This window comes from Ctenopharyngodon idella, chromosome 20 (genome assembly GCF_019924925.1).
Source record: "Ctenopharyngodon idella isolate HZGC_01 chromosome 20, HZGC01, whole genome shotgun sequence".
NCBI classification, from domain to species: Eukaryota; Metazoa; Chordata; class Actinopteri; order Cypriniformes; family Xenocyprididae; genus Ctenopharyngodon; species Ctenopharyngodon idella.
The window spans coordinates 2239711-2252711 of NC_067239.1; the positions used below are offsets into that span (position 1 = coordinate 2239711).

The following is a 13001-nucleotide window of genomic DNA, read 5'->3' on the forward strand; positions in this document are numbered from 1 at the left end:
GAAACGGAGCTGAAACACTAGCTGCGTGGTTTGAGATCCTCTCCTTGTTGAGGAAAAACCCGGCAAGTTACCTCGTTCATCCTGTTGACATTGTGACAGGTGAAACTCTGGTGAAACTCCTGTTCACGTTGCATTTTTCAGATGCATGTGCAGTTTTGCCACTTGTCCTCAGAAATCTGATTCATGCAGTGAAGTGGTAAATGGACTCCATGCATGATGCATTCAGAGTGACAGTAGAGTGAAGCTCTTTTCAATGATAATTGAAATTGATACATTTATCAAATTGATAATAAATTGATAAATTCATGCATGCACATCATCTGTCATCAAAGAACAGTAATCTCTCTCTCATTTGTCGACAACTTTTATCTGTTGCTCATTTTTGTAAGAATTTAAAATTCATTTCTTAACATGTAGATATATAGTTTGTCTTTTATATTTTGCTATTTCATTGTCTTGTAAGTTTATGTTTCATGCTCTTGTTCATTGGATCCTCATCTTTAGACACAAATAACTGGTTGTTGTTGGTTAGTTTTATTTACTCATTGGTCGTTCTTGGTTGGTTTTGTTTAGTCAGATTATTGCTGGTTAGTCTTGTTTACTCATTGGTTGCTGTTCATTAGTCTTGTTTAATCATAGATTGTTGTTGATTAGTCTTAAATAGTCTTTGGATATTGTTGGTTAGTCTTGTTTACTCATTTGTTGTTGTTGATTAGTCTTCTTTATAGACTGTTGTTGATTAGTTTTGTGTAGTCATTGGTTGCTGTTCATTAGTCTTGTTTAAACATAGATTGTTATTGGGTAGTCTTAGTATAGTCTTTTGATGTTGTTGATTAGTCTTGTTTACTCATTGGTTGTTGTTGGTCAGGTTTGTTTAGTCATGGATTGTTGTTGATTAGTTTTGTGTAGTCATCGGTTGTGGGTTAGTCTTATCTACTTATTGGTTGGTGTTCTTTACACTGTTAAAAATGTTAGTGTGGAATTACAGTATATTCCAGGTTAATAATTGCATGACTTTCACAGTATTTCCACAATAGGACTTCTCTTGTATCTAACTGCACTCTTGAAAATTTCTTGCAAAATCTACAATATCATAGTGTATTTCTACAGTGCATATGTACTATGAAGGTACCCAGCATGCAATGCAGCATGAATAGGTTATGCTGTGGAGTTTTTTGATACTTGTTGGTTTTATCTGTGCTGCTGAACTTATTTTTGGTTCACATTTAGCAGTTTGTGTTGTTGGTTTATTTTGTAATGTTCAGAATTTATCTTATTTATTATTATTGTTTGTTGAGTGTCTCCATTGTTGTGTTTTGTATGTCGAGTATTGATGTCTGTGCATAGTTAGGTGTTGCAAGATGATGTCACACCTTTCAAAGATAAACCTCAGCAGCTGTTTCACTATTTTGAAACAACCATCTTCAAACAATTATAAATTTGAAATAAGATATCAGTAAATCTTCATGCTGAAATAACGCTAATAATAGTATTGTTTGACTAACTTAAAATCAGCCAATTAGCTTATTTTATATTCTAACTTGTCATCATTTTAACAAATGTTTTAATTTGTCACTTCTGACTTGGCTAGATCACAAACTTGAATATGAATATACAAGGTCCAAGATCCCGAGCAAATGAAACACTGATCACCATTATGGTGACTTGTAAACAATTACAGTAGTAAACAATATAATTTCTTAGTGGCATGGTTAAAGACAACTTTAAAATGTGAATTCACAGTAAAACAAGATCAACAAATTACTGTTTAATCATAGATAGTTGTTGGTTAGTCTTGTGTAGTCATTGGTTGTTGTTCAAGAGTCGTGTTGTACAGTATCTTTTACCCTTTTGTACATATACTGTACATCCCTCATGTTATCTTTGTCTTTGTGTATTAAATGTCCTTTTGGTTCTTTCCTGGCTGAGTTTTAGGAGTCTTGTACATGTCTGGCTTATGTTTAGTGTCCTTTCATCTATCTGGTCAAGTCCTGCTTTATTATTGTTTTTGTTCGCTACTTTCCCATAATAAGACACAAACACTGATGTTCCGGCATAGATTGAAGGGGTTTTAGAGACATAAAATCCTCAGATAACATTAAACAGAGTGAATAACTTGCTTCTGTAACATTGTATGCAGAGATGTGTCGCAGTCCAGGCTGTTGTGGAGAATTAACTCTCACAAAGAAACATGATGTGCTTTGCCGGTGTGCACAATAATGTCTTTTTGTTGCTGTTGTTAGTGATGTTTGCCACCAAATGTTCCTCCTACTTTTACATAATTACTGGCTCCTGTTAAAGCCATTAAGCTTTGCAACGAATGCAAAGATGATTATAGTTGTAATTAGCTTCATGAGAGCAGTGAGCGGCAGAAAGAGATTACGCTCCATTCAAAACACATTCCGGTGAACGATTCTAAAGGCACACTCGCTTCAAAAAAGCATGTGATTCCCAAGAGTCATTGAGACAAGCTGTCCTTTTCTGAAGAGTCTGCAAATGTGAAAGAAACAATAGATACAGTATACAGTCCTCATAAAACAATTAGCTTATTAGAGAAAGCTTGATGGACAGTCTCGACAGGATGTTAAAGTCAACAACAACAACAAAAAATCTAAATTGTTCTTTTTAGTTTCTCAATGGGTGTTCTTATTTTTCTTTAGAATGAATTTTATTTTTGATTAAATGTTCACAGTACAACTGTGTAAATGTCATCAAAAATTATTTTTTTGTAAAGAAAAATGTTTTGTCTTCACAATTTTTCATCAGAATATAGTAACTTTTTTTTAATTCAATTCAATTCACATTTATTTGTATAGCACTTTCACAATACATATCGTTTCAAAGCTGCTTTACAGAAAATGCATGTCAGCATTACAATTTAGAGTAATCTGTTATCAGAAGTGACCAAATTATGTAATTTCAGAAAAGTACATATATAAATCACACAGTTAGCTTACAATGTACTAATTTAAGGTAAAAACAATGAGCTCATGGAAGTAATGAATACATGACAACAATGATTAGGATATATAGAAAAATTTGGAATGGTGCATGTTGATCCAGAGTTTGCGTCATCTGAAGTCCTCGCAGGGATTGGCGCCGTCTCTTCACAGGTTTTGAGGCATCTGAAGTCTTCATAAGAGCTGGATCCAAACTGGAGCTGATGTACTCTCTAGTTACCTCGGGACGGGCATCCCGAGATAAAACAGAAAAGCAAATGGAGAATAATTAGCATAGCTGCTGTTCAAAACATTAAGCATTAAGCAAAGATAGTCATGTGCAATTGATCGGATATTTTTTCTTTGAAACAACCTTTTTCCACAGATGTCACATGTGGGCAAGTTCGTATCAAGGGCTTCACATTAACTTTTTTGCTTACCAACTACTGTGACTAGTGGTTTTCCAAAGTTACTAGCTACTCAGCATTTTCACTCATCGATTCCATGGGAAAAACTACCATATAGATATTTTTAATATTTTCTCATAATTTGGCAGCAGTTATATTAGGCTGCTGTCACTTTAAGACCTGACGCACAGATCCATTATACTGTTACACATGCGTTTTCTTTCTCAACTGTTTACGTTCACTTAAAACATAACTGACTGTGTTAACGTGAATACTCGCCAAGACCGGCATTTTGGCATTATTTTGTGTGTATTTGACTGTTTAAGCTCAATAATTAGCGAAAAAGAACTCAATTTAGTACTGAGAGGCGGCTTTATGTGGCACACTTTGGATGTGAGCACAAAATCTGCAGGAATGAGTAAAATTATGCGCAATACATGCAACCCCACACCGAAATACAAGCCCTGTAATACCAACAATATTCATCCAGAGCAAATGAAACGAGTGAGTGGGGGGAGGAGGGTTTGTGTGTCGACTCGCTGTCAGAGAGATGAGAGAGAGAGAGAGAAAGAGCAGCTGGTATCGTGTATCTGTTCTGTGGAAAATGAGTATTGGAAGCGTTACAGATATTTCAGTATCGATATGTATCGAAAAATAAAAAATTTTGACAATATTACATTGTACTTTGTTTATTATTTCAGATTCCTTTTTATAAGACTACAATTAAATATATATATATATTATATATGAAATTCAACCCACCAAATTGGCTAGTAGGAGCGACTGCGTTACACGCCACTGATGAAATACACCCGCATTTTGTGGGTTGGCGGGTGTTAAATGTAAAGCCCTGTTCCTAATGTTTACCAACAGCCACAATATCTATTGTGGCTAGTTTATAATGTTCGCGACTTCGTAATGTTTACCATAACTAAATAACTATTGTGGCTAGTTTACAATGTTCACTAATAGCTATTTAGGCTACTTCGCAATGTTTACCATCACTGAATAGCTATATGGCTAATTTATAATGTTTACTAATAGCTATTTAGGCTAATTCGTAATGTTTACAATCACTGAATAGCTATATGGCTAATTTATAATGTTCACTAATAGCTATTTAGGCTACTTCGTAATGTTTAACATTACTGAATAGCTATTGTGGCTAATTTAAAATGTTCACTAATAGCTATTTAGGCTACTTCGTAATGTTTAACATTACTGAATAGCTATTGTGGCTAATTTAAAATGTTCACTAATAGCTATTTAGGCTACTTCGCAATGTTTAACATTACTAAATAGCTATTGTGGCTAATTTAAAATGTTCACTAATAGCTATTTAGGCTACTTCGTAATGTTTAACATCACTGAATAGCCTAGCTATTGTGGCTAGTTTATAATGTTCGCTAATAGCTATTTAGGCTACTTTATTATGTGTACCATCACTGTGGCTAGTTTATAATGTTCGCTAATAGCTATTTAGGCTACTTCGTAATGTTTACAATCACTGAATAGCTATATGGCTAATTTATAATGTTCACTAATAGCTATTTAGGCTACTGCGTAATGTTTAATATTACTGAATAGCCTAGCTATTGTGGCTAGTTTATAATGTTCACTAATAGCTATTTAGGCTACTTCGTAATGTTTAACATTACTGAATAGCTATTGTGGCTAATTTAAAATGTTCACTAATAGCTATTTAGGCTACTTCGCAATGTTTAACATTACTAAATAGCTATTGTGGCTAATTTAAAATGTTCACTAATAGCTATTTAGGCTACTTCGTAATGTTTAACATCACTGAATAGCCTAGCTATTGTGGCTAGTTTATAATGTTCGCTAATAGCTATTTAGGCTACTTTATTATGTGTACCATCACTGTGGCTAGTTTATAATGTTCGCTAATAGCTATTTAGGCTACTTCGTAATGTTTACAATCACTGAATAGCTATATGGCTAATTTATAATGTTCACTAATAGCTATCTAGGCTACTGCGTAATGTTTAATATTACTGAATAGCCTAGCTATTGTGGCTAGTTTATAATGTTCACTAATAGCTATTTAGGCTACTTCGTAATGTTTAACATTACTGAATAGCTATTGTGGCTAATTTAAAATGTTCACTAATAGCTATTTAGGCTACTTCGCAATGTTTAACATTACTAAATAGCTATTGTGGCTAATTTAAAATGTTCACTAATAGCTATTTAGGCTACTTCATAATGTTTAACATTACTGAATAGCCTAGCTATTGTGGCTAGTTTATAATGTTCGTTAATAGCTATTTAGGCTACTTTATTATGTGTACCATCACTGTGGCTAGTTTATAATGTTCGCTAATAGCTATTTAGGCTACTTCGTAATGTTTACCATCACTAAATAGCTATATGGCTAATTTAAAATGTTCACTAATAGCTATTTAGGCTACTTCGTAATGTTTAACATTACTAAATAGCTATTGTGGCTAATTTAAAATGCTCACTAATAGCTATTTAGGCTACTTTGTAATGTTTAACATTACTGAATAGCCTAGCTATTGTGGCTAGTTTATAATGTTCGCTAATAGCTATTTAGGCTACTTTATTATGTGTACCATCACTGTGGCTAGTTTATAATGTTCGCTAATAGCTATTTAGACTACTTCGTAATGTTTACCATCACTAAATAGCTATATGGCTAATTTATAATGTTCACTAATAGCTATTTAGGCTACTTCGTAATGTTTACCATCACTGAATAGCTATATGGCTAATTTATAATGTTCACTAATAGCTATTTAGGCTACTTCGTAATGTTTACCATCACTGAATAGCTATATGGCTAATTTATAATGTTCACTAATAGCTATTTAGGCTACTGCGTAATGTTTAATATTACTGAATAGCCTAGCTATTGTGGCTAGTTTATAATGTTCGCTAATAGCTATTTAGGCTACTTTGTTAAGTGTACCATCACTGTGGCTAGTTTTTAATGTTTGCTAATATCTATTTAGGCTACTTTGTTATGTTTATGTTAAGCTCTATCTAATTCTAAAGACTTCTTGTTGAATATTCTGTTTACTTAGAAATGCATTAAAGTAAATAAAATGTGTTGCAAACAGCAATTCACATTGACTTTCAATATATCAAATACTACCTGAAATAGTATAATAACTGGTATAATAATATATAACTAGTATAATAATATTTTTATAATATACTTTTGTCAGAAGGGTGAACACAGCGTTGGAAAAAGAGTTTCACACCAGTTTAGGTTTTCAGGAGCAGACAGCATCTTTGGAGTTATTGTGTGTGTGACTGTAGAGCAGCTGTAGCGAGTTTCTGTACTTAAAGTGTACATTAAACGCGAGAGCAGATGTAGCAGTGTTCAGTATTGGTGTGTAAACAGAGCGGGTGAGCTGCTCTCAGTGTATAAGCAGATGGCACAGTTATGGCAGCCAGAGAAGTGAAGTCACAGCAACTTCAAGCAGCAGCTGCCCCTTTCATGCTGATATAGGACCTGCTGCTGAGTTTTTACATTTAGAATCCATACCCGATGCAGTAAAAATGAGATTTCATAGATTTCAGTGTAATATACAGGGCATTCACAGCTCGGTGGTCCAGAGAGAGGTGGAGAGGAGGGAGACTTACAGACGGAGTGGATGAGTAAACCATGAAGAACATATTGGATGAACAGAATGGCATACGCAGACATGAAAGAAACATAGAGCCGAGATGGCAGGAGATTACGCTCGTCAACATTGTTGTGGACTGGAGCCAAGGAGGTGGGGTGGCATCTGTGACTAACTTTGAAGTTTGTGCATAAATGTGTGTGTGTTTCCCATAAGTTCCTTCAATGTACTGTGTATTACACTGTTTTCTGTGTAACAAAGATGTGAAGTGTGCAAGAATCCGTGTCATTTGGACCCATGGCTGATTTCTAAACGCTTACAACAGGGAGGCAAGAGAGGCAGTGCCTCCTCAAAAAAAACACTACAAAACACTACAAAAATAAAACAATGCAAATATTACAAAATATGACATTAAAAGTGTATAAATCACTAGTTTTTTGTCCAACAGCGACACCAGTGGCTATTAAAAAGAGTGGCCGAACATTAATTAAAGGGTTAGTTCACCCAAAAATGAAAACTCTGTCATCATTTACTCTTCCTCATGTCATTCCACACCCGTAAGACTTTCATTCATCTTCAGAACACAAATGAAGATCTTTTTGATGAAATAAAAGAGCTTTTTGTCCCAACGCAATTTACACATTCAACAACAACAGGAAAGACATCATTAAAGTACTCCATGTGACTCCAGTAGCTTAACCTCCGTTTTATTAAGCAACACAAGTGCTTTGTTTCCGCAAAAAACATAATTTACCCTTTATATTTACAAAATGATATTATCCAAAGCGGGTTCATGGAACAACTTCTGGTCTTGAGTCAACACAACACGCATGCGTCGTGGTGCTCCCCCTACTGGATTGGAGGTCAATATTTTTTTATAAAGTGGTAAATAATGTTTTTTTTTTGTGTGTGCAAACAAACTGCTCACGTAGCTTCATAAAACTGAGGTTAAACCACTGGAGTCACATGGATTACTTTAATGATATCTTACCTATAGTTCTGGACCTTAAATGTGTAAATTGCATTGCTCCAAATGAATATCTTCAATATTCTAAAGTATCTTCATTTGTTTTCCGAAGATGAATGATGGTCTTACAGATGTGGAATGACATGAGGGTGAGTAATTAATGACAGCTTTCATTTTTGGGTTCCGCACCTGTAAGACCTTCGTTCATCAAATTAAGATATTTTGGATAAAATCCAATGGATCAGTGAGGCCTCCATTGACAGCAAGATAATTAACACTTTCAAATGCCCAGAAAGCTACTAAAGACATATTTAAAACAGTTCATGTGACTACAGTGGTTCAACCTTAATGTTATGAAGCGACGAGAATACTTTTTGTGTACCAAAAAAACTAAATAACGACTTTATTCAACAATATCTAGTGATGGACGATTTCAAAACGCTGCTTCATGAAGCTTCGAAGCTTTACAAATCTTTTGTTTCGAATCAGTAGTTCAAAACGTGTATCAAACTGCCAAAGTCACACCCCCCCAGTGGTGAACCGTTGAAATTTCGAAACACTTATGATGTAACGAAGCCTCGTTTACTGAAATCACGTGACTTTGGCAGTTTGATACACACTCTGAACCACTGATTCGAAATAAAAGATTCGTAAAGCTTCGAAGCTTCATGAAGCAGTGTTTTGAAATCGCGCATCACTAGATATTGTTGAATAAAGTCGTTATTTTGTTTTTTTGGCCCACAAAAAGTACTCTCGTCGCTTCATAACATTAAGGTTGAACTACTGTAGTCATATGAACTGTTTTAAATATGTCTTTAGTAGCTTTCTGGGCATTTCAAAGTGTTAATTATCTTGCTGTCAATGGAGGCCTCACTAAGCCATCGGATTTTATCAAAAATATCTTAATTTGTGTTCTGAAGATGAACGAAGGTCTTACGGGTGTGGAACAACATGAGGATGAGTAATAAATGACAGAACTTTCATTTTTGGGTGAACTAACCCTTTAATAAATTATTTATTAATTAATAGCTGTATACATAGACTAGGACTATCACAGAGTCAGGTGTGATTTGATATCTGTCGAGTAGTATTGACATTTTATGTGTAGTATTCAGAAAAATTGCTTCAAGCACCTTAAAGTAACAGAATCATGCTGTCATGTTTTACATGACAGTAATGTGTTCCCTCTAGTGGTGTAGTCCTATCATTACACTTTTTTTTAATTTTCTCTTATACTGGACCTGTGAGTCCCATTTACCTCCTGTTGAACTCATAGCCTCAGTCCTGTTATTATGGCTGAATGTAATCTGCTTCTCTCAGCACAATTTTTATGTTCTTTATGTATCTCAGCTTCTCTCATTAAAAGCTTCATAATTAAGCTTCAGGTAAAAAAAAATGAGAGAGACCTCAGATTGTGCCTCCCAATGTCTAAATATTGTTTGGCTACATTACGTTGAGCTCTAGGAGATCATCCAAGCTCAAGATCACAGATAATCAATCTCTGACACCCTGTCTCCATCCCTGCCCAGACAGACGCCCGTCAGCCACTGTCCCCACTGGTATATAGTGGTGTCTTTTAACACAGGATAAGAAAACAGGCAAGATGTTTGCTGGAATAATTATCCGTTTCCATTTATTACACACCACTGATTTCCCCTGACTCTGAACCACATTAAATATCACAGTCTTTTTGAAAGACTGGAAAAGAAGCGCTAATGAATATGTTATTTAATATTAGATGTTTGGGAGCAAAAGGAGTATTTATGTGGAATAATAAATTTGTCCTGTATTTAAATGTGAAATTATGCTATTTGTCCTGTATTTTACATAAACAACATAACTGAATAAACACATAAGGACGTTGCAGTGTCATTGTCACTGACAGCATCAAACTTAGTTTGTATATTTAAAGGGGACCGATTATGCAAAATTCACTTTTATAAGGTGTTTGAACACAGATGTGTGTTCACAGTGAGTGTAAACAACCAGTCTATAATGGTAAAAATCCACCCACTCCTATTTTTATAATCCATATAAATCATGTCCAAACAAGCAGTTCCAGAAGCCCCGCCCATGACTGCTGACAGATTCTGCCCTATTAGCATAACTCCTCCCCTCAGTGAGCTGTACACAGTCCGCCATGTTTATCTCCTCACCAGACTATTTAACAGCAGCATTCAAGTCAGAAATGTATTCTTATTAAAGCTACTAAAGTTATTCACTCAAGAGCAGTGAGTGATTTTCTGTTTTTCTTTCGTTGTTTGATTCATATTAACAGCAGATACAGCAGTAGGTACTGTATATTACGCTGCTGTCACTTTAATACACAGATCTAATATACACATGCGATTTCTTTCCCTGCTGTTTACGTCCACAGACATAACTGTGTTTATGTGAACTTTGTGTGTTTTTGACATGATCTTTTGTGTATTTGACAGTTTAAGCACAATAAGACATGAAAGAGAACTTAGTTTAATACTCACAGGACGTGTTGTCTGACAGCCAGCTTTCTGTGTGTGTACTTCAGATGTGTGCGCTCAGAAAACCATATATCAGACATTTAAACTGATATGGCTTTAAAACGCATGCAGATAATAAACTTTCATGATGATGAAGAACTGCAATGTCAGGTGAGAGTGACCGCGATGCAGATGATAATCAAAACCAAACAAGTTGTACAGACTCCACCCTCTTCTGGAAACAGCAGCTCATTTGCATTTAAAGACACATGCACGAAAACAGCATGTATTTCCTTCCACTCAAAAATGGGCATTTACAACATGGTATAATAAATGATCTGTGGGGTATTTTGAGCTGAATCTTCACAGACACATTCTGGGACACCAGAGACTTATATTACATCTTGTGAAATGGGGGATAATTAGGAATATTCACAAAACCATAGTTCACAACTTACATTTTAGATACAGTGTTCCCATTTACCTGGTCCATTTTTGCTCTACTAGTTGAAATATTTTTGAACGAAGCCACAGCAGAATCAATCGCCGCTTCTCCAAGCAACACCACAGTACCACAGTTGTGGTGTTTCATTTCTGAATGAATCAGTGTTGTTGAATGAATCGGTTGAGTGAATGATTCAAATGACTCACTAAAACGACAGTACTTGCTTGTTTTTTTTCTTAATCAGTGTTGTTTAACAAATCTGAATGTATCACTCCAAATTAATAGAGTTGCTTGTTTCATTTCTGAAAGAATCAGTTTTGTTGAACGAATTGATTGAGTGAATGATTCAAACGACTCACTAATAAAGCACTTTTTTGTTTCTTAAGGAATCAGTGATGTTGAATGAATTGGTTGGGTGAATGATTCAGATGACTCAAAATTAAAGCAGTTGCTTGTTTTGTTTTTTTAAGGAATCAGTGTTGTTGAGCGAAACAATTGAATTGATAATTTGAATGACTAATAATTCAGAAACTTGTTTTGTTTCTTAAAGAATCCTTGTTGGTGATCAATTGAGTGACTAATTCAAATGACTCACTAATAAAGACTCACTTTTTGCCACCTACTGGCAAAATTATGTAACATTGAAAAATCCCCACCAATTATATACAGACTGAAGTATACTAAAAAGAGAGAAAAGGCAGATTAGCAGTGTGTGTTTGATAGTGTATAGTTTGCCTCAGCTTTCTCAGTCACAAAAATGTGTGAAAAAATGTGACAAAAACAGCAAGGTGCATTTTTACACTAAACCATTAGTGTAGCAGATCATTACACGAAAAGCTACACCACTATGAAAACAGCTGAGCTACTGTCACACTTTTAAAAATGTAAAATTAGCAGCATTGCTACTTTTAGTTCCTCCTCAACACAACACTGGTTTGAAGATACATGATATCAGTCTGGTCAACTGATCCCCTTTCTTGTTTTCTGTCCCCCCTCCCCTGTTTACTGTCATTTTCTACATCTGAAATGTAATCTATACAATTCCATCTCTGTATATTCCAGTCTCATTCTATCTCTGCTTTCCTTTCTTTCTGCATCTGCACCTCTGCAGGTACATCAGAACAATGTATCTCGGCATCCAGAGTCGCAGGCAAAAGGAGAACCAGCGACGCTTCTACTGGGCCATGATGTACGAGTATGCCGATGTCAACATGCTCCGTCTACTGGAGACATTTCTGGAAAGCGCTCCACAGCTGGTTCTCCAGCTCTGCATCATGATCCAGAAGAACCGGGCCGAAACGCTGCAGTGTAAGGAGTGCCTCAAGGCTCTGTACTGAGACCGCTGACATTTCATACAGTATTGCTTTATGTGTCAGTAGTGAATGTTTTTTGCTTGTGTACATTTCACTGGGATAATTTTAAAACCTTGACAAGAATATTATGACATAATTTATACTTTTCAGTAGATATATTTATTTTATAATTTCAGTAGTGAGAGTTGTTTCAAATTGACTTGATTTGCTTTGCAGAAGTGTTGCTGTGTTGGTAATTTGTCACATGCATTGCACGCTCAATCAAGATTTCTTGATTAGAAATGTTGCTGGAAATGCACCTTTAATTTTTCATGAGTCTTTTCTCAAGGCTCTGTAACAGCATGATGCATGGCCAAAATTCACAGTTAGGTTAGCTTTTCAAGTGACAACAAAATATGGCCAACTGAATCTCACAGCTTCGTGTTATATTAATTCATCAACAAGTCCAGCAACCATCTTAATCTTTCAGATCATGGCAAATCTATACTATGCATCTGGAGAAAAAAAAGCTGATTTGTGGATGAATTTGACAATCTGAGCCCTCCCTAGCTGAGACTTTTTAAATGATCAATTGTGTTTGTGGGGAACATGTTTTTTTTCCTGCCATGCAGCAGATAATGTGAGATGTAAGACCATTTCTTATGTGTGAGGTGACAGCACTGCCAGCAGTGCAAGATGCCTTTATGAACATGAAGTCTGAGCTCAGCAGGATGAATGGTAAACATCTTAGAAAAAAAATAATAAAAAATAAAAAATATATATAGAACAAGAAAGAGGTATGTTTTGAAGAATATAGCTCCAAAATGGTAGGCAGGTGTTATAGAAATGATTAGACAATGATTGATGATGTTTGTACT

At 35.3% G+C, this 13001-nt stretch overlaps 1 protein-coding gene across 1 annotated transcript in view; it reads left to right on the plus strand.

Moving 5' to 3' along the window:
- The window catches only part of xkr6b (XK, Kell blood group complex subunit-related family, member 6b), a 72772-nt gene that overhangs the window by 51309 nt on the left and 8462 nt on the right, over window positions 1-13001 (plus strand). Inside the window, exon 2 of the mRNA XM_051875220.1 lies at window positions 11943-12139. Coding sequence (XP_051731180.1) covers window positions 11943-12139 — 197 coding nt within the window. The remainder of the gene's footprint in view (window positions 1-11942; window positions 12140-13001) is intronic.